The sequence below is a fragment of the Theropithecus gelada genome, chromosome 9 (genome assembly GCF_003255815.1).
Source record: "Theropithecus gelada isolate Dixy chromosome 9, Tgel_1.0, whole genome shotgun sequence".
NCBI lineage: Eukaryota > Metazoa > Chordata > Mammalia > Primates > Cercopithecidae > Theropithecus > Theropithecus gelada.
Genome location: NC_037677.1, coordinates 93954252 through 93979985, shown reverse-complemented (window position 1 = coordinate 93979985; position 25734 = coordinate 93954252). Strand labels below are relative to the sequence as shown.

The following is a 25734-nucleotide window of genomic DNA, read 5'->3' as shown; positions in this document are numbered from 1 at the left end:
AAAAAAAAAAAAAAAAAGAAAAGAAAAAGAAACAGCCCTTCAACATGCAGGCCAGCAAGTCCAACTGCATCTGCAAACTGTGCCACTGCCTGGCTGCCTCAACGCCAGAAGACTCTGCCCTGAGATCTGTCCCTATGCCACACCCCCAGGCTACCCAAGATGCCCATCAATGCCTCCAAAGGTCACAGAGCTTGCAACTCTGCTTATGTGTTATTTATGCCAGATCCTACGCATGAGGCCAGACTCTCTGAAAGAAATCTCAGAGGATGAGCTTGCTCAGTGGTTTTCAAACTATGTGCTCTGTAGGACCCCAGGACATACGTGGAACCCTCTGGGGGGTCATTCTCTCCAGCTTCAACCAGCGCAGTACCCAGTTGGTTGTATATATCAAGCTACCTTGTAAGCTTACCCCAGAAAGGGTTCAAGTAGCTTTGAAAAACGGTACAAGGACGGGCGCGGTGGCTCACGCCTGTAATCCCAGCACTTTGGGAGGCCGAGGCAGGCGGATCACGAGGTCATGAGATCGAGACCATCCTGGCTAACACGGTGAAACCCCATCTCTACCAAAAAAAAAAAAAAAAAAAAAATTAGCCGGGCGAGGTGGCGGGCACCTGTAGTCCCAGCTACTCGGGAGGCTGAGGTGGGAGAATGGTGTGAACCCAGGAGGCAGAGGTTGCAGTGAGTCAAGACCATACCACTACACTCTAGCCTGGGCAATAGGGCGAGACTCTGTCTCAAAAAAAAAAAAAAAAAAAAAAACCAGAAAAAAGGAAAACGGTACAAAATTCCCCTCCCAGACCAACTCCTTCATCACTCAGATGAGGAACCAGAGATCCATGGGCTTATACAGACAGGGCAATGAAGATAAGACGACCTTGCCCTGGTTCCTCGGGGCTCCTGACCACACCCCCACTGGATGAGTGCTGAATCTGAGGTGACCCTGCCTGCATCAGCGGAAGGGCGATGTTAACCGGCCTGAACAACGTGGAGCTGTCCTGATGCTAGTCCTCCGCTATATATAGTTTCTCCCTGAAATGACCTCATGCAGCAGCAAAGGTTTGTGGTGTGGCAAAACCTGCTGTGTCCCCAACAACTCTAGGGGAGGAGAACTGCTTCAGAAACTGGGTGGTAAATGGAAAAGAGAGGAATTTTGGGGATGGGGAGGTATGAGGGTGGCAGGTGGGGAACCAGCTTTTGAGACAACTCAGGAGAAATTCTTTCTCTGAGCCCCCGGGGCAGCAGTGGAGAACGGTAAACCTGAGACTCGCACGCAGTGGGTAATGAAAGAGTCCCAAGTCTGGTGTGGTAAAGCCACTGCTTCGTCCTAGGCTCCCGTCCTGCCTGCTCACAGATGTCGGGTACCTCTTTTCAAACAACGACATCCATCTGCACCCCTTGAGCAAGAACCAACAGTGGTTCCCTTTGACCAAGTGTCCCCATATACTATTCGATACCTTTCATAATCTTGGTGGACACAATATATTTGATCTTAATGCCTTAAAAAAAAAAAGGAAAAGAAAAGAAAAGAAAAAGAGGCCGGGTGCAATGGCTCACACCTGTAATCCCAGCACTTTGGGAAGCTGAGGTGGGAGGAGTGCTTGAGGCTAGGAGTTTGAGACCAGCCTGGGCAACACGGCGAGACCCCATCTCTATAAAAAATACAGAAATTAGTCTGCACCTGTAGTCTTAGGTACTCAGGAGCTGGGGTGGGAGGATCACTTGAGTGCAGGAGTTCAAGGCTGGAGTGAGCCATAATAGCTCCACTGCACTCCAGCCTGGGCAACAGAATAAGACCCTATCTCTATTGTGTTTTTTTTTGTTTTTTTTTTTGAGACAGAGTCTCGCTATGTCGCCCAGGCTGGAGTGCAGTGGCCGGATCTCAGTTCACTGCAAGCTCCGCCTCCCGGGTTTACGCCATTCTCCTGCCTCAGCCTCCCGAGTAGCTGGGACTACAGGCGCCTGCCACCTCACCCGGCTAGTTTTTTGTATTTTTTAGTAGAGACGGGGTTTCACCGGGTTAGCCAGGATGGTCTCGATCTGCTGACCTCGTGATCCGCCCGTCTCGGCCTCCCAAAGTGCTGGGATTACAGGCTTGAGCCACCGCGCCCGGCCAACCCTATCTCTAAATAAAAAGAAACAGGCAGGTAAACACCAAATGAGAATGGAGACTCTGTCTGGGCAGTAGGAGTACAAAGATTTTCTTCTTTGAGCTTTCTCATATCGTTCACATTTTTTACATGAGCACACTTTACTTTTACAATACAGAAGGCTGTACTGCTTGCTTCTCTCCAACTTGCACCACTTCCTCAAATCACTAATCCTTCTACAAAGTATGCCCACTCATTCCCAAAATCTTTCTTATCCCAATCCCCCAAGGAGCAACCTGAGTACCACCACCACCCTCAGAAATCTTCCCATCTGTAACTCGAGTTCACAGGGACCTCTCTCATCCCAACTCTTTTTAAAAGGGTCTACACATTGCCTTTGTCTCAACTTGTCTACACTGTATGACTTAGCACTTGTCTACATGCTATCTTGTTTGAAGTGGTATTGCACCTTTATTTGTCTTTGCTTCCTCTCCCAAGTAGACCATAAGCCATCTGGATGATGAGATATACTTGTATCATATGTGCACACACATTTGCAGGAATGAGGCAGGGTGGAATTGTAGAAAGGGCACAGGAAAGGGAGTCAGATTTCCTGGATCGGATACCAGCACCACCTCTGTGCAGAGCAGACCACAGACAGTGGCTTGACCCCTCTGAACCAGTCCCAAGTTCTTCCAGCTGAATTCCCCAGCAATACCAATTCCCTTCCCCTAAAAGGTAAGGAAGGATTCTGTGCAAGCCTGCCAACCTCACGAGTTTTGAAAAAGAGGTAATCTCTAGAATTGAGGCCCCAGGTACAGCCTACAAAAGGGGTCCCCATCCATCCCTACCCAAAAACTAGCACCAGAGGGTGGGCCAGACACATGAAGGACAGGGCCTTTGGGTGGAAGTCTCTCCTTGCACACTTGCTCTGGGCTACGGCCCATCACAGACAAATGCCCAAGGAATGGTACTGTCAAAAGCAGTGGGCTGAACACTTCTGTCCAGGGCTGTAGAAAAAGTGCTTGGTGCTCAGTGACAGATCAGACATCTAGGCCTTGAATATTCCATGGGACATGTGTCACAGCAGGACACAGCTAGGCTCAGCTGCAAAACAGGAGGCATTAGCTGCAGACTAAAGGCCCAGTGTAGCTTTGCTTTTGCCTACTGACCCCGAAGACTGGCCCATCCTGCCCCTAGGAAGAGAGCATAAATAACAGTGCATACACCATGTGGGTTTCTAAGAAATGCCATTCAGGCCTTACAAAAAGTCATAATAGCAATAAGTTATGGCCAAATAAGGCCTCCTGTCTCCTCAGTAGCCAGACATGGACCAGGCAACAGTAAGACTATCACACCAAGCCAGACCTAAATGAGCTCTTGGCTCTGTGGATCTGATATGAGAGTAGAGGGGAAAAGGGCAAAGAGGAAACAGAGGAGTCAGCCTGGGCTGTAAATACACAGTGCAAAGCACTGCTGTCCCCCCGGGAACTGCCTCCTCAGCTCCCCTGGACCCTTAGCTCTGTGTGTTATGGATCTGCTGCCTCAGCCAGGGGGGGTGGGGGCATGTGGAAATAGGTTTGGAAAAAATAAAAACCACTCCAGTATTATTCAGTCCATCACTCTGAACTCCTTGAGGAGATGAACTGACTCTCCATGCTGCGTTCCCCTCCCCTAACACAGTGCCTGGGATAAGGCCAATGTAGTAAATATTGAGAGGCAGTCTCTCATAGTGGCTAAGGTGTAAGCCCCCAGGATACAACTCCCAGGGCCCCTCCACTGGGAGTTGCCCCTCCACAGCAGCCCCTCCACTGTCACGAGCAAGTGTCTCGACACTCCCCCACAGCCTCAGTTTCCTCATTTGTAAAAGGGACATAAATTAGGCCTGCCCTTACGGAGTAGATGTGAAAACTGTAAACAGTGATGTCAAGAATCCAGTAGAGTGCCCACCATACACATGGTAGGAGATTAATAAATGATACTGATTTCAGTGATGGCAATTCCTGGAGCTGCTGTGAAGGCTCGGGAAATGAAATGCTCATCCATGTGACAGTCTATTTTGGGGGAACAGAGCGCATTCACTAAGTTAAAAAAAAAAAAAAATCAATGCCATGTGTAGTATCCCATATAACAGAGGACAGTGTGGTCTGTGTCCCAGACACTGTGTGGGGGGTGGGAAGAGGAGGAAGGACGGACAAATCCATGAAGGTTGTCACAAAGTGCACTTTCGGGCACATTCGGATATATAGTGCAAGAACTGGCAGAAGTAGTCTATTTGCTAATCATGAATGGCAGTGATATCAGTAAACCAGCAATACCTGTTTAGGGCCCAGGGAGTCCTCTGTTGAAGTTGACAGTGAGGTGGGTATTGCATGGAAGGAACCTGAGACTGATAACCCAAATATTTCATTCTCACTGTGTGTCCCCCAACCCCTGCACACACAGTTAACATCACTGAACCTCTCCCCTAAAGGAGAATCTCTACCTCAGTGGACTATCAGGAGGATTAGATGAGATGTGTGTGAGTACCTACTACAGTGCCTGCTGCACAGTCAGTGTGCAATCAGTAGCAGTATACAAGAAATCGAACAGCAATTTTGAATCTAGGCATGCAGGGATGCTCATCAAGTGTGAAAGAGGCTCTGATGTGGACGTTTATCAGCAGCGTCTTGGAAGTTCACAGAGGAGGTATCTGCGGCTCACAATATGTATCAGAGAAATGCACAAAGCTCCAGGAAGGAAGCCCTGGGGACTCAGAGGTGTTCTGCCAAGCTGAAGATGGGCCACCACAAACAGAGGGCACTCACAGCCTTGACCTACTGGCAAAAAATGTTTCCATCTCTGTGGAGATAGCCTAGAAAAGTAGCCTCTGGTTGTTGCTGAGATCAGCAAGAGTTGTATGTAGGGTGTGTTGCAAATGATTTGTTACTAATGAGAGTTGATTCAAGCGGATTCAAGGCTATCTCTATGATAGTCACACTATCTTGCAACTTGCTTCGGATTTGCCTTCCTGACTGAATGGGTCGAACAGTAGATAACCCAGGACACAATGAAGAAGTCAAGTTTTGCATATGAACTTCACTGGCTATGTATCTCAATGTGGGGGAAGTATAAGGCTGGGGGCAGCTGTCTTTAACAGAGCATCAAGCATGGTGAGAATAGTAAAAATAATAACTAATGCTTACTGAGTAGGTAATATGTCCCAGGCACCATTCTCAAGACCTGATGTGCAGTAACTCATCTAATTCTTATGACAACCCTATGGAGTAGATACTGTTATCTCCATTTCACAGATAAGAAAACTGAGGCCTCAAAATTCCAAATAACTTGCCCAAGGTTACATAGCTAATGAGTTGGAGGAGCTAGGATAATAAAATGCAAATTGGTACTAAATGAATAAAACATTTGTCATAACCACCTGTCACCAAAGGAAAACTATCTTATAGATGTTCTCTTTGACAGACCTCAGATTTTGCAAATCAAAGGAAATTCATGGCTGGGCAAGGTGGCTCATGCCTGTAATCCCAACACTTTGGGAGGCTGAGGTGGGTGGACCACTTGAGGCCAGGAGTTCGAGACCAGCCTGGACAACATGTTGAACATGTTGAAACCTCATCTCTACTAAAAATACAAAAAAATGAGCTGGGTATGGTGGCAGTAATCCCAGCTACTCGGGAGGCTGAGGCACAAGAGTCACTTGAACCCAGGAGGCAGAGGTTGCAGTAAGATCACACCACTGCACTCCAGCCTGGGCAACAGAGTGAGCTCTGTCTCAAAGGAAAAAAAAAAAAAAAAAAGGCCAGGCACAGCATGGTGGCTCACGCCTGTCATCCCAGCACTTTGGGAGGCCGACGCGGGCAGATCACGAGGTCAGGAGTTCAAGACCAGCATGGCCAACATGGTGAAACCCCGTCTTTCCTAAAAATACAAAAAAATTAGCTGAGTGTGGTAGTGCGCACCTATAATCTCAGCTACTCAGGAGGCTGAGGCAGGAGAATCGCTTGAACCCAGGAGGCGGAAGTTGCAGTGAGCCGAGATCGTGCCATTGCACTCCAGCCTGGGCAACAGAGCAAGACTCCGTTTCAGGGTGGGCGAAAAAAAAGGAAATTCATGGCCAGCCCTTGTGATTGCACTCTGACTCCAGGGGATGAGCCAGAAGGTGACCAGAACAGAAGGTGACCAGGGAGGACTAGGGAGGCTATACTTGCTCCTCCTAAAAGTTGGGGTGGAACAATGGTCAGTACAATATAAGTCATCAGCGGAACAATGAGCTTTGCGTTGTTCCCCATCTAAGCATCCCCTGTGCCGTGTGTGGGCACTGTGCTGATCACATCACATATACGATCACATTTCATGCTTGACTACTCTAAACGATGTACGTTTACCCCATTTTACAGATGCAGAAACTGAGGCTCTGCAAAGACAGTAGTGGAACCGCTTCCCTCTCCATGGCTTCTGCCACTTATTCAGTCAATAACCTTGAGTATCTTAACATCCTCACCAAGTCTCAGTGTCCTCATCTATAAAACGGGAAAAATGAGTCCTGTCTTGCCTATCTAACAGGATGGCTGAGGAGATCAAATGATATATAATACTTGAGACAGCATTTTGAAAACCACAAAATGCTGAGCAAAGCAAGAGATCGTTAATCTTATTAATTACAAAGAGTGACACCTGATTCTGCAAGCACTTTGCTAACATGACTGTGCCTCTTTTCCTTCGGGAATTTGGGAATAATTCAAAGTTTGCAGAGCGAGGACACTCTTTTCTTCAAGTCCCTGGCATCTGGGTGTTGGAAAGCGGAGGTTTGCTCTGGGAGAAGGAGGAGGAAACAATAATATTTGCATTCTACTTGTGTTTCTCTTTAGGAACACAATCTTGGCTGAGATTCTATTGCCTCCAGCACACCCAGCCCTCAAACAACATTCAACGCATATTTATTGAGCACCTACTATGTTCCAAGCACTTTGATCCAAGATGAGGGACTCACATGACTTCTAGGTGTGGAGGTGGTAGTCTTGGGGCGGGGAAGTTAGAGGAGGAAGGGACAGCAATGGGAAAGGAAGGCAGTGGCTATAGTCCTTGGACTTTTGCAGACTTTACAGCTGACCTACCAGCTTCTTTCCATGGGGGTGGGGTGGAAGCTGGTCAGGGCTCACAGCACAATGGAATGAGCTGTGAGCACTGGAATGAATCAACGTCCTCAGGCTGAGTTCCAGCTCTGCCTCTTAGCATCATAACCACTGGCAATCCATTCACTTTCCTGGCCATCAGGTTTCCCATATGTAAAATAGGTAGGCATGTTCCCATAGGTAAAATAGGGAGAATCAAATAGGATGATGTTTGTGAAGGGATCCAGCAAGGGGGTGCCTAAAGGTGCTCAACAATAAACTCATTAAAAAACTAAACTAAACTAAAAAAGTGTTCCCTTCTTCCCATTCTCATGAGGATAAACTACACACTGGCCCAAAGCGTGGGCTCTGAGATCAGACACCTGGGTTCCAGTCCTGGCTCTGCAGTTTACAAGCTGTGCGGCCTTAGGCAGCAGACATTACCCTTCTACGGCTCAGCTTCTTCATCTGTGAAAAGGTGATAATAGAATCCACCCATAGGGTGGTTGTGAGGATTAACCCAAATACTGCACATGATGCTCCTAGTACATGGCAAACACCCTGCAAAGGTGAGCTGCTGCTAATTACATCTCTCTGAGCCTTTAAAAACAGCAAAACTCCAAGTGTGCAGGCTGGCAACTAAGATTCAGGCTACTTGGTTAGTGACTGGCTGCCTAGGCACCATTCACCCTTTGCTCCTGGTCCCAAGCCTTCCAGAGGAAAAAGGTACAAATGACGAGTCATCCCTGTCCCCTCAGTCTCCCTCCCCATACCTTGCTGAAGGTGTTCCAGCCCCTTTCCTGCCAGGTTCCTCATTTTTTTTCTCTTTTTTTTTGAGACGCAGTCTCGCTCTGTCGTCAGGCTGGAGTGCAGTGGTGTGATCTCGGCTCACTGCAACCTCCGTCTCTCACGTTCAAGTGATTCTCCTGCCTCAGCCTCCTGAGTAGCTGGGATTACAGGCACGTGCCACCATGCCCGGCTAATTTTTTGTATTTTTAGTAGAGACAGGGTTTCACCATGTTGATCAGGCTGGTCTCGAACTCCTGACCTCGTGATCTGCCCAGCTCGGCCTCCCAAAGTGCTGGGATTACAGGCATGAGCCACTGTGCCTAGCCAATTTTTTTTTTTTTTAATAGAGACGAGGTCTCACTATGCTGCCCAGGTTGGTCTTGAACTCCTGGCCTCAAGCAATCCTCCTGCTTTGGTCTCCCAAAGTGCTGGGATTATAGGTGTGGGCCACCATGCCCAGCCTCTATGCACAATTCTAACACACTCAGATGTCTGTTTTCCCAGAGATTTGGAGGGACTGCTCTTTGAGCCCAGCATAAATGATCACTACATGATAAACCACTTCACACCCATTAGGATGGCTATTATAAAACCAAACCAAACCAAATCAACAAAAAGCAGAAAACAACAAGTGTTGGAGAAGATGTAGAGAAACAGGAACCCTCGCACCCTGTTAGTGAAAATATAAAATGGTACAGCTGCTGAGGAAAGCGGTATGGGGGGTTATTCAAAAAATTAAAAATAGAATTACCATTTGATCCAGAAATTCTACCTCTGGGTATATACACAAAATAACTGAAAGCAGAGACTCAGAGAGCATTCACCTTTTGCTCCTGGTTTGCATACCCATGTTCACAGCAGCAGTATTTACAATAGTCAAAAGGTGGAAGCAACCCAGGGGTCCATCAACAGAGGAATGAATAAGCAAAATGTGGTGGATACATACAATGGAATATCACTCAGCCTTAAAAAGGAAGGACATTCTGACACATGCTACACCATGGAAACTTGACAACATTATGCTAAGTGAAACAAGCCAGCCACAAAAGGAGAAATACTACATGATTCCACTCATACGAGGTATCCAGAGTAGTCAAACTCTAAGACAGAGAGCAAAATATCAGTTGCCAGAGGCTGGGGGGAGGAAGAAATGGGTAGTGCTTAATGGGTAAAGAGTTTCAGTTGGGTAAAATGAAAAAGTTCTGGAGATGGGTACTGGTGATGGTTGTACAACAGTAAGTACAAAGAATGTACTCATGCTACAAAACTATAGACTGAAAAATTTGCTGTTACAAGTAAATTTTACATCATATCTAGGTAACCACACTTAAAAAAAAAAAAAAAAGTAAAGAAAAAAAGAGAAGTGACTACTGTCTACCAGGCAGAAGACAGAGCAATGATTGTAGGTAGAAACATGAACCCCCAAAGCACAACAGCTGGGAACCACGTAGTTTGGGGCCCACTGCTCTAGAGTCTCACAAGCCTGGTGGCCTCACACTATTATAAGCACAGTAACTGATCGGGTAGGACTGGCTTTTCCCACTCAGAGCCTTGAACAGGATTTAAGAGCCTTCCTGCAGCGCCAGTGTTGCTACATGGAACCTTGAGGCAGGGCAATCCCAGAATGGGCTCTCCCCCAGCAATTTCCCTCTGCCTACCACTAGTTCCCTCCCCCACCCCAGCTCTCCTCTTTGGGAGGTAACACTTTTGAGAGAAGGAACCTTTTGTGGTCCCACTCTCACCAAGCAGGCGCTCTGTACATACCGGTATGAACTCAACAACCCCTAGTCCCAAACCGGAGGTTCTTTCCGAGCTGTATGTTAATATTTTGTTCAGAAGCATATCATTCATTTCAGAAAGATTTCCATCCAAAAATAGTTTTTAAACATTTCTTTTATAGTTTTGCTCCTTAAAAAGAGTAAGCTTCAATGAGTAAGTTGGAAAAATCACTGGCTATGGCTTTTGTGTGTAAAAATCCTGGTAGCTTGGAATAATAGAAACTTTCCAAGTTCACAAAGTCTCTTTTTATCCAGGGTCTCGCTTTAATCTTACAACCTCTCTGAGAGGTGAGCAGGGTGGCAGTCACTCCATTGCACAAATGGGGAAACTGAGGCTCAAAGAGATCAAGAGGCTTGTCCAAAGTCACACAAACAACTAGGAAGGAACAGAGACCCCAGGCTTCATTTTCCACCAATGCCAGATGAAACTCTGGGTTGCGACCTCATATCTGAGCACACTGTATAGCCATGAAAGTAATTTTAAAACCACCATTAGCTTTATTTTATCTCCACAGTATCTCTCTGAAGTAAACTGGAAATATTATCTTTTTAAAATGGAGGATCAACTGAGCAAGAAACAAATGACCTGCCCAAGATTACCACTCAAGAAAGTGACAGAGACTAGACCTCCTCTCTTTTGAATACACTTGACCTCGACCACTTCCCTACAATATCTTGACCTCCGCACACTCACAACTTAAAGGAGCCCATGCAGTTTTTATGTAGGTTGCACCATGTTTCTGTGAACTAGGCAGGGGATAGACATACCTTTGTTCTCTTTCTAATGGCTGGGCAAGAAAAAAGAGATTATAGAAATCTTTAGGTTCCTTTTCAGCTCCAAAATTCTATGATTCTAAAAATTCTCCAGCAAGTTGATGGGTAAGAGAGGCCTGGAATCCACATCACCTGATTTCCTGACTTGTAGTCTATTAGGCCACCCTATCCCTGCCCTGCCAGCTAAGGACTACAAACATCATGTGTGCCTGGGAGAGGGGGTCCACTCTGACATAGGTGCACACATAAAATGCCAAGAAGGTGCTACTGCCTGGTTAGGACCCCAATAGCGAGCTTCACTTTGCCCTCCTGCTTCAGCCCTGGTATCTCCCAGCAAGAGGCTCGCATACCACAGGAATCATATGTATCCCAGGTATCTGATATATACCCAAGCCTGGGGCAAGAGAGAAGCCAGTCCCAGAGAAAGACCACCACTCTGAGGTTGCAGTTTAAGTCCCTTCATTAAGATACCTGCCTTAACACCCATCTAAGGTAGAAGATCAATCAGATGTGTTCATCTATGCTTTTCTATAGACTTCCCCAACTCTAGTTTTATCCAACAAATATTTACCAGGCACTGCTCTTGGTATCACAGAGTGAACAAATAAAAATATCTGACCACATGGAGCAAGGGGAGAGAGCCAAAGTCAGAGGATGACACAGGCAATGGAGCAAAATAAAACAGGAAAAGGAGGTAGATAATGCTGCGAGCAGGTGGTAGAGGGAAGGGGATCATTTTAAATGAAATGGCCTGGGAGGGTTTGACTCCTTAAATAGGAGACTGGGACAAGGAGAGAGAGGGACCCATTCAGATATCAGGGGGTTGAACAAGGCAATGGAGAGCATGAGATGGCTTAAGAAAGGTAAGCAGGTGAAAATCATATCATATCTTGCAGACCAACATAAGGACTCTTGAATGAGATGGGGTGTCATAAGAAGGCTTAGAGCAAAGGAGTAATGAAATCTGACTTACAGTTTAGAGCATCACGCTGGCTGCTGGGATGGAAATACTCTGTCGGGAGACAAGGGAGGAAGCAGGAAGGTCAGTTCATAGGCCAGTGGTAGCTTAGACCAGGGTGAAAGTGGTGGAGATGGTCAGAGTCAGGTTCAGGACATATTTAAAGCAAAGCCAACAGGATTTATTGATTAAATGGATGTGAGGTATGAGCGAAAGGGAGAAGTCAGGGACGACTAGAATTTTAGGGGCCTCAGCAACTGGAAGTATGAAATCATCATGAACTGGGATGGGAAAGACTTTGGGAGGTACAGGGATGGGATGGGGGTTCATTCTGTTGTGGACATGTTAAACTGAGAAGGCTTTTAGACAGCAAGTGTGGTGAGCAGGCAGCAGAATATCCAAGGTTGAAGTTGGAGAGAATGGGCTGAAATTATAAATGTGAAATGTGGGAGGAGTCACCAGCACATATAATACTACATAATTCTATGTATGATCATGTGTAATTTGCATGACTATGTGTTTACTGTCTGCCCCCTGCAAGACTGTAAGCTCCATGTGGCCAAGGACCATGTCTGTTCACAGCCAGCAGGGTGCTTGGCACTCAGTAAATATTTACTGAGCAAATGGAGAAGTTGCCCAATTACTCTCTCAAGAATAGCCACACAGCCCACACAAGAAGCAGACTCTCTCGCAACCACAGTGCCAAGCCCAACCAGCCCCAAACAGGGCCCTGGGTCTGTCCACCCCAAGCTTGAGATTCCAGAATGTAACTGGATACGCCTGGCACATCACAGAGTCAGATATTTGGGTTTCAGCCCTGCCACATTCTCAAAGGGTGGAGCTGGGCAAGAGATTTGCCTGTTCTACCACCTCTACCTCTCCCTGGAGTGGCTGGGGGACAGGCTGCTTCACCCAATTCATGGGCAGAGATATTTATCTACCTAGTGTCTATGTATGGGGTGGCAAGTTCCCCCACCAAAGGAGTAAATCCCCAAGTATTCTCTGAAGCACACAAGAACCACCCAGCACCTGAAGGAGAGGAACACAGACCTACTGGGGATGCATGAAGAGTAACAATCCAAAAAAAATTTTCAAGGCTGGGTGCAGTGGCTCACACCAGTAATCCCAGCACTTTGGGAAGCCAAGGTAAGAAGATTACTTGAGGCCAGGAGTTTGAGACCAGCTTGGGCCACATAGCAAGACCCCATCTCTACAAAAAAATAAAAAGTTAGCTGGGCGTGGTGGTGCACACCTGTAGACCTAGCTACTGGGGAGACTGAGGGGAGAGGATCACTCGAGCTCAGGAGTTAACGGCTGCAGGGAGCTATAACTGCACCACCATACTCCAGTCTGGGCAAGAGAACAAGACCCTATCACTCAAAAAAAAAAAAAAATATATATATATATATACATATATATGTGAGTGATAATCACAAAATTTGATGAGACGAGAGGACATCTCCCTTCTTCCTAAGGCAAGAATCCCTGACCAGAGAGTATTGTGTCTCTGCTTTACCTACCAAGTGACTAAGAAGACAAACTAAGGACAAAGGGTGACATTACAAGGCATAAAGATTTCACCTCAATAACTTTCTAGCTTTAAACATCTGCCTTTGTGAAGATGATAAAACAGCTCTAATGATCTTGTATAACCTCCCTCTTTCTGAATATTGAAAGAGTGACCCAGAAAGGCTTGATGACTTGGCCAGGGTCACTGAGTTATAGGCCCAGGACTAGAACTCAGGTCCTAGCTCCCTGTTGAGGCTTTCTTCCCATTACATTAGTGCCAAAGGAAGGTAAGAGTTACAGTGGCACTGGGGGAGTTTTAGGCATTAGTCTTATAACATAAAACTATGTCCTTGTCAAAGGAAAAGCCACAGATGTTACAGGAATGCCAGGTGCACTGTAGAGTTAAGAAGGATTCCTTCCCTTGTACCAAATTTGTCATCTACAGAGTTCCCCTCGGCTTTGGGCTTTATGAATAAAGCTATTCATAGTAGGACACACAGAACTAAAGCAATGATAAACTAGCAGGTAAAAAAAAAATGCAGATATATGAAAAATGCAGATGGTAGGATGAAGTTGAGTTAGCTTTCTAAAATCAACAAATACTGAGTGCTACCTCTGTACAACTCATTGTGTTAAGTGCTGAATGTGTGTGCGTGGGGCTATATGAGTGAGACATATACGCAAGGATAAGACAGAACCCAGGTCTTCGAGGCTTGCAATGTAGTTGCTGATAAAAGACTGTAAACATCAAAGACACGACTAATAATATGGAGTACATAATTGTTAAGTAAGTGGCATAGATAATGTGTCTGCACGAGTTCTCAGAAGGAGCAATCACTTCCACCGGGTGTGTGTGGTGGGGTGCGGAGGGAGGGGGAAATGGCAGACTTGTCAGGCAAGGTGCTTCAAACAAGACACGGCACTTGAAGTGAACCCAAGGGATGAAACACTCTCAATAAGAAGGAAATGGCACGAGCAAACACTGGTGGTCTTAATGTCAGAGAAGGGAAAGAAATTAGGACTTAAAAGGAACGGCCTTGACAGTTAAAGTACTTGTAGGAGTGGGAAAGTGCAGAAAGGTGTTTGTTGTTGTTGTTGTTTTGGGTTTTTTTGAGATGGAGTCTCGCTCTGTCACCCAGACTGGAGTGCAGTGGCGCAATCTGGGCTCACTACAACCTCTGCCTTCCGGTTCAAGCAATTCTCCCTGCCTCAGCCTCCTGAGCAGCTGGGATTACCGGCACCTGCCACCACGCCTGGCTAATTTTTATATTTTTAGTAGAGACAGGGTTTTGCCACGTTGGCCAGGCTGGTCTCCAACTCCTGACCTCAGGTGATCTGCCTGCCTTGGCCTCCCAAAGTGCTGGATTACAGGTGTGAGCCACCATGCCTGGCCAAGTACAGAAATATTTTGAACACAGAACTATAAAATCTGGAGGAAGTTATTTTAGCAAATGTCCTCTGAGGGGACAACTGTGTGTAGGACTGGATAATGACTGAAGATGAAGTTGCCTTTGGGGGGTACCTCACTTCAGCCTGAGACAAGGGTTGACTTGAGGTGAGAAGGGTATGAAGTGGGGTGGCAAGGGACAGGTTCGCAAGACCTGCGGAAGGAAGAGCCAGCAGACCCCAGTGACTGGCTGGCTTCGAGGCAGGTGACAAGGAAGCAGAGAAAGTCATGAGATAGAGGGCTCTTCACAGCCTAAAGTTAGGCAGCTGGAAGAACATGAGTAAAGAAGGAAAGCTGCTGGACAGGGAACAATACAGAGCCTGATTTTGGAAGTGTCAAATCTGGGAATATCTATATCGCAGTGTCCAGTGGCCATCTAGAGATGGGGTTCTGGGGTTCAAGAGAGAAGAGCTGAAGATTAAGCATAGGGGTCTTCCCAATGGACAAAGAGTTGTGAGACTAAACAAGATTTCTCTGGGAGGGAGTGTAATGAGAGAAAAAACAGAATGTCAAACTGAAGCACCAGTGCGCCCCCCACCTAGAAGGTGATGGTGGAAAGGGGTGTTTAGAATGGAAAACCAAGACAGTCTGATGCCAAGAAAGGAAGGGGGAGAATGTCTCATGGGAGAGAGTTGTCAACAGCAAAAAATGCTGCTAAATCAATTATGGGGACTGAACACATATTTGTTGAACAAATGAATGAATGAAAGCAAGCCAGTCCTTGGTTTTGAGTCATCTCTCCTCAGTCAGAAGAATGGGCAGAGTTACCTTCAGACAAAAGAATTTCAATAAGTTTTACTCCATCCTTCCCATAAAAACACATTTCTTCCTCCACAAGTCATCCTGTCCACCACGCAGACATCCTTCCCTGCTTCCCCTGGTTCCCTCATCTTCCTTCCCAGTTTCCGCAACCCAAGCAACACACCTTCGGTGTCAAGGGAGACAGGAAACTCCAACTAGAGTTTCCACTTCATTAACAACTCTGCCTGTGGCTCCTCTTACATAAGGGGATATGTGGCAATGGGGTGGGAGAGGAGGCTGAGTTCTAGCCCCAGCTGTGCTCCTAACTAGCTATGTGACTTTGGACAAGGTGCTCAACCTCTTGGGATCTGGGCTTTGACATGGAGAGGAGGACAAAGGTCCATCTGGAATCCAGATAAGTTTTGAAGGTCCCTTTGAGCTCTCAAGTCTACGATTTTATTCCCAGCAGGTCCTTGCAACACCCTCAAAGAAGGAAGTGAGTGTAAGACCCAGAAAAATGACCGACAGACCTCTTTCCGGGGCGAAATGCCAGGGCAGGCGGGGTGTACCATGAAAGTGAGAAAGCGTTGTCCCGGCCTCGAGAATCACCAGCGAGCGATCTCACTCCCACAGCTAGGAAGGATCCCAACAATTCCGAGGGTGACTCTCACCCCGCACCCCATCTTTTATAGACTCCCAGACGACCAAGAGGCTCTAAAAACCCCTGCGGGAAAAATAAAGATTTCTTTCCCAGAGTCCTGCGCTGCTTTGCAAGTCGGATTCCGGCAGACACGATCTGCAGCCCGATAATGACACAGTCTTTGGAAGGAGCGACTGTTCTCGCCCCGCTCGCTCCAAGTTCTGGGGACGCCTGGCTGCCCGCGCCGTGCCCCGACGGGCCGGTGTCCGACCCCGGCCGGAGCTGCCAGGCCAGCGGCGCCCTCGCCCCGGGCCCTCCCCCCAATCCGTCGGCCCCGCTGCGGTCTGCAAACATTTCCTGCCCCCACCCCCACCGGGAGCTTCCCAGTTGGAGAGAGTTGGTCGCGCAGCCGGCTCAGTGCTCGCAGTTGCCCCAACTCAGCTCGCCCGGCGCTGGGGAGCGGCCCCGTCTGGTTGCGGAGCAGGCTATCGGGGAAACCCAAGCGCCAGCACCAGTGGGGAGTCTATCGGTAAGCCCAGAGCTCGGGCGAGGAGGGGGACAACTGGCGGGGTGCCCGAGGCCCTGCTCCCTTCCCCGTCGTTACCTGCTCGCTTGCGGGGGTGTCCCGGGGCTGCCGGCCTCTCCCGCCGCTGTCTCCCCACGCAGTTGCCCATGCTGGCTCCTCAGCCAGTCCCCATGCACCGGAGGCGGCGAGGTGGTCGGCTGCTCCGCGCTCCTGCCCCGGACGGCGGCGTCCCGGGTCAACGGCTCCGGCCGCCCGGCATCTGGCGCTCCCCGATCTCCCCCCGGGGGCGCGCTCAGCCCCGGCGCTGGCTCCGCCAAAACTTTGCGGGCCAGGGTAGAGAGGGAGGTGGCAGACTCCCTAGCACAGTCCCAGGTGGCCGGGCCAGGGGGGCCCGCGACGGTGCCCGGCCGGAGACCAGCTCCGCTGGAGTGGCGGAGAGAGGGGGCGGGAACCGCCGCAGCTACTCCCGGTCGCTCGGGGCTCCAGGCAGGGGCCGGCCCCCTGGAGCCTGTCACTCACCTGCCTAACCCCGCCCCAGGCCGGCCCCGCTCCCCACCGCCGGCTCGCGGTGCCCGCGCCGCCGCCACCACCCGCCCCAGGTGCGCATGTGACCGACAGCACCGCCCCCTCGGGCTGGGCCTGATTTTCTCATTGGCTTCCCCCGTGGTGCGTACCGCCCCTCTCCCCACCCAGCCAGGTGCCCGCCCCGCCGCCCGTCTCCGGGGGAGCCGGGCCGGGAATTATTCGCCCGCAATGGCCTCCGGCTGCGTGCCCAGCAGCTGCCTTCCCTCTCGGTGCCGCCGCCCCCTTCCAGGCCCCGCCCCTCCCTGGAACTGCCTGGCTAGAAGCCGGTAGGCACGTGACCCGGTGCGCCCCGCCCCCTTGGCCTTCTCCCCGCGAGTGCCTCGAGAGGCGCATGCGCGGAGAGGCCCGTCTCTTGCCACCGCCCATATCCCCTCCCACGGTCTCTTGTTCGCGTCATGGCCGCCGCCGCGGCTCTGGAGGCGGCGGCGCCTACGGGCGCCCTATGGGGCCTCGTGCACGACTTCGTCATGGGTCAACAAGAGGGCCCCGCTGACCAGGTGGCTGCAGGTACGGCAGACGGCGCCGCGCGCCTTCCGTATGGGGGCCAACAGGAGGGAGCGGCCTCGGTACAGGCGCCGGGCGGGAAAGGAGGAGCGGGTGACTTTGAGAGATTGGTCTCAAGGCTGGTTAGTGAGCACCGCGAGCTTCAGAGCCGTAACAAGTTGGAGAGTTGCCTGTGTCTTCCTTAAAACCATTTACACTTTTCATCTCCCTATAGCCAATTATAGGGAATTATTACATTTTACAGATGAGGAAACTGAGGCTCAGCGAGGGCAAGAGGACTTGCGCAGGGCTGCAGACCAGGCAGGAGGGGGAGCTGGGACTCGGACCCAGGCGTTCACGTCCGAACCGGGTGCTCACGCCACGAAGCCACGCTGTTTGTGGGAGGTTGACGTGTGGAGGTGCATCCTCGCAGCGTCCGCTCCCGTCGCGTGGCATCCTGGGAGTGGCGGATGGCCCCGCGCTCTGACTGGCTGGAATTAAGAGGAGGCGAGGAGTCGGGCCAGGAGGAGCTGGAGATGTTCTGGGTGTCCTCCTTAAGACTTTCTCTCCGTTTCTTGCCAAAGTTCTTGATTAGTTTGCTCCATGACGTTTTATGTGGCGTTTGTTTTTATCTTCTTCCCAGACCCCCACTTTCCTGCTTTTGACAAGTTCAGAGATCTCTTAGTTCAGACAGCTTATCTAAAATTAGAATAAAACAATTTCCGGGCTTCCGTGGAATTCTGAGACTTTGCTCTTCTAAGAAAAAAAAATCTACTAAAAAGTTATTGAAGGTTAGGAAGGCTTCAGATCTTGGGTTTAAGTAGCAATATAAAATTATCTAATGGGTAGTTTAAAACATTTTGGAAATTTCGCATGCTTGGAGAGAAGTAAGGACACATTTCTCTTGCAAATTGAGCGTATTAACCTTTAGAATGTGTAAGAAAAGAGTAGTGAATCTGCTGGAAATAAAATACTTTGTTCGTTAGCAGTATTCCACTTTGATTCAGTCATGCCACTATTGTTGAACACATATTATTTCCCAAACATGATGCAAAGCCTAAGGAATATAAATACAAATTAGGTTAGACCTGTGCCCACCGGGAACTTATAGTATGCTGGGAGAGGCAACTATTCTATAAGAGGGATGTGCAGGGTAATTTGGAAGCATCAAGGAGCAAATACCTGGTGCTGCCACCAAACTTAACGTCTTACAATTTTATGAAATGTAGTGTGTTATCAGTGTTTACAATTTACAAGTACAGTGCCTTAATAATGTCGTTTTCCCTCATGTTTTATTATGAAAATTTTCAAATATCCAGCCAAGTATAAAGAATTTTATAAGGAATACATCACTTAGGATCTATCCTATCATTAACATTTTAATATTACTTGCTTTATCATACAGCTGTCCATCTATTTAAATTGCAGATACCTGTACACTTTCCTTTAAATACTTTGGCATGGATATCATTGACTAGAGTTTGTTGACGGTTTATTTTGGTGTAAAATGTATATTCAATGAAATATATAAATCTTTAAGCGTACATTCACTGATTTTGACTAATGCATATACCTATACAATCCAACCCCCTACCAAGATACAGAACATTACTATATCAGTGTCATTTGTGATGAGTCTTTCACATTTATGCAATATGAAAACAATAATTACTGATTTTTTGGATTCAGAACATATTTTGAAAAAATATCTTGAATGTCTTATCTTGAATAAGGACTTCTAAATTCTTCTCTTTTTTTTTTTTTTTTTTTTTTTTGAGACAAGGTCCCGCTCTGTCTGCCAGGCTGGAGTGCAGTGGTGAAATCATGGCTCACTGTAGCCTCGACCTATGCTCAAGCAATCCTCCTGCCTCAGCCTCCCGGAGTAGCTGGGAGAACAGGGCTTGTGCCACTGTGCTCGGCTAATTTTTGTATTGTAGTGACAAGGTTTCACCATGTTGCATAGCTTGGTCTCTAACTCCAGGACTGAAGCCATCCTCCCATCTCAGCCTCCCAAAGTGCTGGAATCACAGGCATGAGCCACTGGGACTGCTCAATTCTTACAAACGTTTTTGCAAAATTTATATTTTTGTTTCTTTCCGAAAAAAATGGTCTAAACTGTTGTTTAGTTTGAATTCAACTCAGCTGATCTAAGACTGTAACACTAACCCTGTTGTAATTTAGCCCTCTTAAGAAAAGAAAGTTGGTGCTGGGCACGGTGGCTCATGCCTGTAATGCCAACACTTCGAGAGGCCAAAGTAGGCAGATCGCTTGAGCCCAGGAGTTTGAGACCAGCCTGGCCAACATGGTGAAACCCCGTCTCTACCGAAAATGCAAAAATTAGCCAGGCATGGTGGTGCATGCCTGTAATCCCAGCTGCTCGGGAGGCTGAGGCTGGAGAATCGCTTGAGCCTGGGAGGTGGAGGCTGCAGTGAGCGGAAATCACGCCCCTGCACTCCAGCCTGGGTGACAGAGCAAGACTTCCGTCTCAAAAAAAGAAAAGAAAAGAAAGTTGATACAGAGGAACAGTAACAGATAAAAGTTGAAAAGGTTTGGTGGGGTTGGATTCTGCATAACTTTGGATTCCAGGCAGAGGGATTTGAATGACCTATTATATGTGCTAAGAGTTATTGTAGATCCTTAAGCAAGGGAGCCATAAAATGTAAACGAATTTGACGAGGATTAAGTTAATATTGTCAGTCTTAGATCACAGCCCTAGTTAGGGTTGTTGAAGGATAACAGAATGTTGAAGCGTTTATAGAAATAAGATGTGCTTTCTAATCCTTCAGCCTAAATCAAGCTTTGTTAGTGCTAAAGGGACCAACTAGCTTCCTGTTCAGTCACTCAGAGTAGCAGCCTACAAATTTAACTGAAGAAGGAACACCCTTTGATCACAAAAGCAGCTGCTGCCACCTTTGTTTTGTACCTGGCTTCCTGGTGAAAGTGTCAGCTGTAAAGAAGGTGCAGGCGATGGGAGGGAAATGACCTGGCAGCCTAAGGGTTAAAGGCCTCTTGGGCAAGCCTTCAAAGCCTGCCACTACCTGACCCCAGCCTTTTTTTCTCACTGCTCCCTGGACATTTAATTCCAGGCAGCCACTTTTATTCATAGTTCCTGAATGCCTTCCTTCCCAATTCCCTCCACTAGCTCTGTGTAATCGAAGTTAGACCTGAGAGTCAAAGCCCAGCTTGAGTTCCCTACCCCTGCCCAAGTGTTTCCTGATTAACCCAGCCAGACAGCATCTCATACTTCAGAATCTTTGTAGTATGCACTTATTTCTCAACCACTCATGTATTTAGTGGACTAGTTTAGTAGCTGCTGCTGTATACATCTCCACATACTGCCCTCCCAGTTGTACCACCAGAATCTCCTCATCAGTAGGTACACAATAAAAACTACTTGAGTGAATGCAGTGAGAGATGTTGAAGGAAGAATCTGTGGAATTTAAGTTCTAACTAGTTATTATAGGGCTTAAAGGAGAGAGGACTCTAAAAAGACCCCAAGGTTTTGAACTAAAGGATGAGGAAAAGAAATACTTTGTCCAAAATTGGAGGTTGGGACAAGAGCTGATTTTTGGAGAATGTGATTTTTGAACATGTTGAATTTGCAAGTGATGGATATAATTTTTTTCCTTTTAGTTATTTGGATTTTCCTTCATTTCGGTCTTTATTGTATTGTGTTTTTCCATGCCTGTGATTCCCTAAGAAGACCACTATTTCTTAAGTCAAAGTGTTAAAGAACAGTAAAATACAGTTTAGTGAAATATCTGAGGCCATTATCAGCAGAAAGGGCATTTTGAGAGCTTGATTGGAACCTAGTCCCAATTGGGATTTTTCTCTCTCCTGCTCCTTCTCATCCTCCCACACTACCCACTTCCCCTCACTTCCCTTTGGCTGCTAGTCCAGATTCTCAAGAGGCTTCAAATCCATCAGACAGAGATCTGTTTGTGCATTCTGTGTCAATGATCACATAAATACTCCTTTGACTTCCCAGTGCCCCCCCACAAACTGGTCCCTTGCTAAGGAAAGTGTGGGTAGTTAGGAGGTGCTAGTAGGTCCATTTATAGAGAACAAATCTTGAACATGTTGGAAAATCTTAGACCCTCCTATGAAGGGAAATGAACGTACACTGATTTTTTCCTTAATGCCACCAAAAATACCCTTAGGAAAATTAACTCTCTGTTAGCTTTCTTCATCCCAGGAGCCCAAGTGCATAATTAATAGTATTTCCAGGTATTCTGGGTGTGTTTGTTTGTTTGTTCGTTCGTTTGTTTGAGACGGAGTTTCGCTCTTATTGCCCAGGCTGGAGTGCAATGGTGCGATCTCCGCTAACCATAACCTCCGCCTCCCGGGTTCAAGTGATTCTCCTGCCTCAGTCTCCCAAGTAGCTGGGATCACAGGCATACGCCACCACGCCTGGCTAATTTTGTATTTTTAGTAGAGATGGGGTTTCTCCATGTTGGTCAGGCAGGTCTCAAAACTCCTGACCTCAGGTGATCTGCCTGCCTTGGCCTCCCAAAGTGCTAGGATTACAGGTGTGAGCCACCATGCCAAGCCTGGTTATTTTTAATTTTGGAGAATTTGCAACATTAAAAGAATTAATCACTTAAAGTTAGTGGCCCATGGTCCATAAACCCAGAAATTTTACTTCTTTCTCATGCTAACCCAATCTCTGTTTATATCACTATGGTAACACAGAACTTGTTACACTGTGATTGTTTGTTTATTTATTTTAGAAGCAGGGTCCACTCTTGCCCCAGGTGGAGTGCAGTGCGACCTTGAAGAACTTCTGGGCTCAAGTGATCCTCTGGCCTCAGCTTCCACAGTAGCGGAGACTACAGGCCCATGCCACCACACCTGACTGATTTTTTTTGTAGAGAACACGGCCTTATTTTGTTTCCCAAGGTGGTCTCCAACCCCTGACCTCAAGCGATCCTCCAGCCTCGGCCCACTGTGATTGTTTTAAATGTCTTTCTGGGCTAGGCATGCTGGTTCATGCCTGTAATCCCAGCATTTTGGGAGGCAGAGGTGGGAGGATTGCTTGGGCCCAAGAATTTGAGACTAGTCTGTACAGTATAGTGAGACCTTGTCTCTACAGAAATCTTTAAAAATCAGCATGGTGGTGTGCCTGCAGTCACAGCCACTTGGGAGGCTGAGGTGGGAGGATCACTTGAACCCTGGAGGCAGAAGTTGCATTGAGCCAAAGATGGCATCACTGTACTCCAGCCTGGGCGACAGAGCGAGACTGTCTCAAAAATGAATGAATGAATGAATGAATGAATGGTTTGTCGTTCTGCTCCAACAGACTGTGAACTTCCCCAAAACTCGCTGCCCATATTTCTATCTTAAGCCCTAACATGGTACCCTATTTATAATATTCAGTAAATGTTGACTGAAAACAAACATGGCTTTTTTTTTTTTTTTGAAGACGGAGTCTTGCTCTGTTGCCCAGGCTGGAGTGCAGTGGCGTGATCTCAGCTCACTGCAACCTTCACCTCCCGGATTCAAATGACTCTCCTGCCTCATCCTGCCTCAGCCTCCCAAGCAGCTAGGATTACAGGCCCATGCCACCATGGCCAGCTAATTTTTCTTTTTTTTTTTTTTTAGTAGAGACAGGGTTTCATCATGTTGGCCAGGCTGGTCTCCAAACTCTTAACCTCAAGTAATCCACCTGCCTTGGCCTCTCAAAGTGCAGGGATTACAGGTGTGAGCCACCGCACCTGGCCACCATTTTCCTTACTCTTCTTTACTGTCTTGTAATAGCTTTATTATCTCATTTTTCTCTAATTTTTTTCTACTTTTATACTCACTTTTTTTTTTTTTTTTTTTGAGGCAGAGTTTCGCTCTGTAACCCAGGCTGGAGTGCAATGGCGTGATCTCAGCTCATTGCAACCTATGCCTCCCAAGTTCAAGTGATTCTCCTGCCTCAACCTTCAGAGTAGCTGGGATTACAGGCATGCACCACCATGCCTGGCTAGTTTTTGTATTAGTAGAGACAGGGTTTCGCCACGTTGGCCAGGCTAGTCTTGAACCTGACCTGAGGTGATCCGCCCACCTCGGCCTCCCAAAGTGCTAGGATTACAGGCGTGAGCCATCATACCCGGCCTTATACTCACTTTTATGTTTGTGCTGCATTGATTCAAGAATTTTGTGAAAGATATGAAGACTAAAGGGCTTTGCCAGGAGAGTTCACCCACATACTGGGATTCAAGGAATCACATGCAAATGGCTATTTGTAATTATAAAGCAGCCATTTTCATATTAATGTATGCAGAATTCCGAAGAAGCATTTTTCTCCTTTTTCTTTTTTTTTTTTTTTTTTGAGACGGCATTTCACTCTGTTGCCCAGGCTGGAGTGCAGTGGTGTGATTTTGGCTCACTGCAACCCCTGCCTCTCAGGTTCAAGCAATTCTTCTGCCTCAGTCTCCTGAGTAGCTGGGACTGCAGGCTGAAGCCACTACGCCCAGCTAATTTTTGTATTTTTAATAGAGACGGGGTTTCACCATATTGGCCAGACTGGTCTCGAACTCCTGACCTGGTGATATGCCCGCCTCGGCCTCCCAAAGTGCTGGGATTACAGGCTTGAGTCACTGTGCCTGGCCAGCATTTTTCAATTATAAAACTTGAGGCAACCTATGAAAGTAGAAACTAACTTATATAGGGCATAATGGAACTTTCTCTGATGATGGAAATGTTCTGTATCTTGATTGGGACCTTGGTTATTTGGGTGTATACTTTTATTAAAACTTATAAACGGCTGGAAGCGGTGGCTCACCTCTGTAATCCCAGCACTCTGGGAGGTCGAGGCGGGCGGATCACAAGGTCAGGAGATCAAGACCATCCTGGCTAATACGGTGAAACCCCGTCTCTACTAAAAAATACAAAAAATTAGCCGGGCGTGGTGGCGGGCGCCTGTAGTCCTGGCTACTCGGGAGGCTAAGGCAGGAGAATGGCATGAACCCGGGAGGCAGAGCTTGCAGTGAGCTGAGATGGCGCCACTGCACTTCAGCCTGGGCGACAGTGCAAGACATTGTCTCAAAAAAAACACAAAAAAACATATAAAACTGTACACTTAATATCTGTGCAATTCAGTGTGTGTAAATTTTACCTCATTTTTTTTTTTTTCCTTGAGACAGAGTCTCGCCGTGTCACCCAGGCTGGAGTGCAGTGGTGCGATCTCAGCTCATCCTCCTGCCTCGGGTTCATTCTCCTGCCTCAGCCTCGCGAGTAGCTGGGACCACAGGCGCCCGCCACCACGCCCAACTAATGTTTTCGTATTTTTAGTAGATATGGGGTTTCACCGTGTTAGCCAGGATGGTCTCGATCTCCTGACCTCATGATCTGCCCACCTCGGCCTCCCAGAGTGCTGGGATTATAGGCGTGAGCCACCGCACCTGGCCTTTACCTCAATTTTTTTAAAAAATGAAAAAATAGGCCGGGCGCGGTGGCTCAAGCCTGTAATCCCAGCACTTTGGGAGGCCGAGACGGGCGGATCACGAGGTCAGGAGATCGAGACCATCCTGGCTAACACGGTGAAACCCCATCTCTGTTAAGAAATACAAAAAAAAAAAAAAAACTGGCCGGGCGAGGTGGCGGGCGCCTGTAGTCCCAGCTACTCGGGAGGCTGAGGCTGGAGAATGGTGTGAACCTGGGAGGCGGAGCTTGCAGTGAGCTGAGATCCGGCCACTGCACTCCAGCCTGGGCGACAGAGCCAGACTCCGTCTCAAAAAAAAAAAAAAAAGAAAAAATAGAAGGTACTGAATGGGCCTTATTTGGCACTTCTTGTCTTAGAGCTTTGGATCCAAAGATAGACCCTAGTCTGGCATCCATGGAGGGTTTTGATGGTATGCTGAAGAAAAATGATTCAGTTCATTGATATCCTTTGCTATTAACAGTTGTTAGTCCCCTATGGCTTCATCTGTACAATTGCTAACTCCTTCTGTGCCCATTTTTGAAATTAGTTTTTAGATGGGTTGTTTCAGCAGAGTTTTCTGTACTGTATACAGCCAGGGGGTTCCAAGAAAGTACCCTTTTCTACCTTCCCAAATGTTGCAATGCCCTTTTATGATTCTAACCCAGAAATAGGTGTTTCAGTTTATGTAAGTGTTGCCATTAAGGAATTGGGTGTAGAACCCAACTTGGTTTGTTTGGCCTGTTAGTCTGGCTGCTACCCCTTCCCCCACCCTTACAGTCTGCTCATTTTTTCCCTTGGCTCTTTCTCAGTAGCTGGGGCAGCAGCTGGGCCTTCCACATCCTGGCACGAGTGGGCTAAGAGTGCCTGATGTCTAAATTGGTGCCAGTCACGAGCTATA

The 25734-nt window shown here is 47.6% G+C and overlaps 2 protein-coding genes across 8 annotated transcripts in view; one reads left to right on the top strand and one right to left on the bottom strand.

Moving 5' to 3' along the window:
* Positions 1–16931, bottom strand: part of UBTD1 (ubiquitin domain containing 1) — a 64200-nt gene extending 47269 nt beyond the window's left edge. The window contains exon 1 of the mRNA XM_025397939.1: positions 16439–16931. Coding sequence (XP_025253724.1) covers positions 16439–16508 — 70 coding nt within the window. The 5' untranslated portion in view covers positions 16509–16931. The remainder of the gene's footprint in view (positions 1–16438) is intronic.
* Positions 16932–17001: 70 nt separating this feature from the next.
* Positions 17002–25734, top strand: part of MMS19 (MMS19 homolog, cytosolic iron-sulfur assembly component) — a 40161-nt gene continuing 31428 nt past the window's right edge. For 4 of the 7 annotated variants that reach the window (XM_025397934.1, XM_025397935.1, XM_025397933.1 and 1 more), the window contains exon 1: positions 17002–17452. In XM_025397934.1, coding sequence (XP_025253719.1) covers positions 17341–17452 — 112 coding nt within the window. In that variant the 5' untranslated portion in view covers positions 17002–17340. The remainder of the gene's footprint in view (positions 17453–25734) is intronic. The other 3 variants (XM_025397937.1, XM_025397938.1, XM_025397936.1) reach the window with 1 other exon arrangement.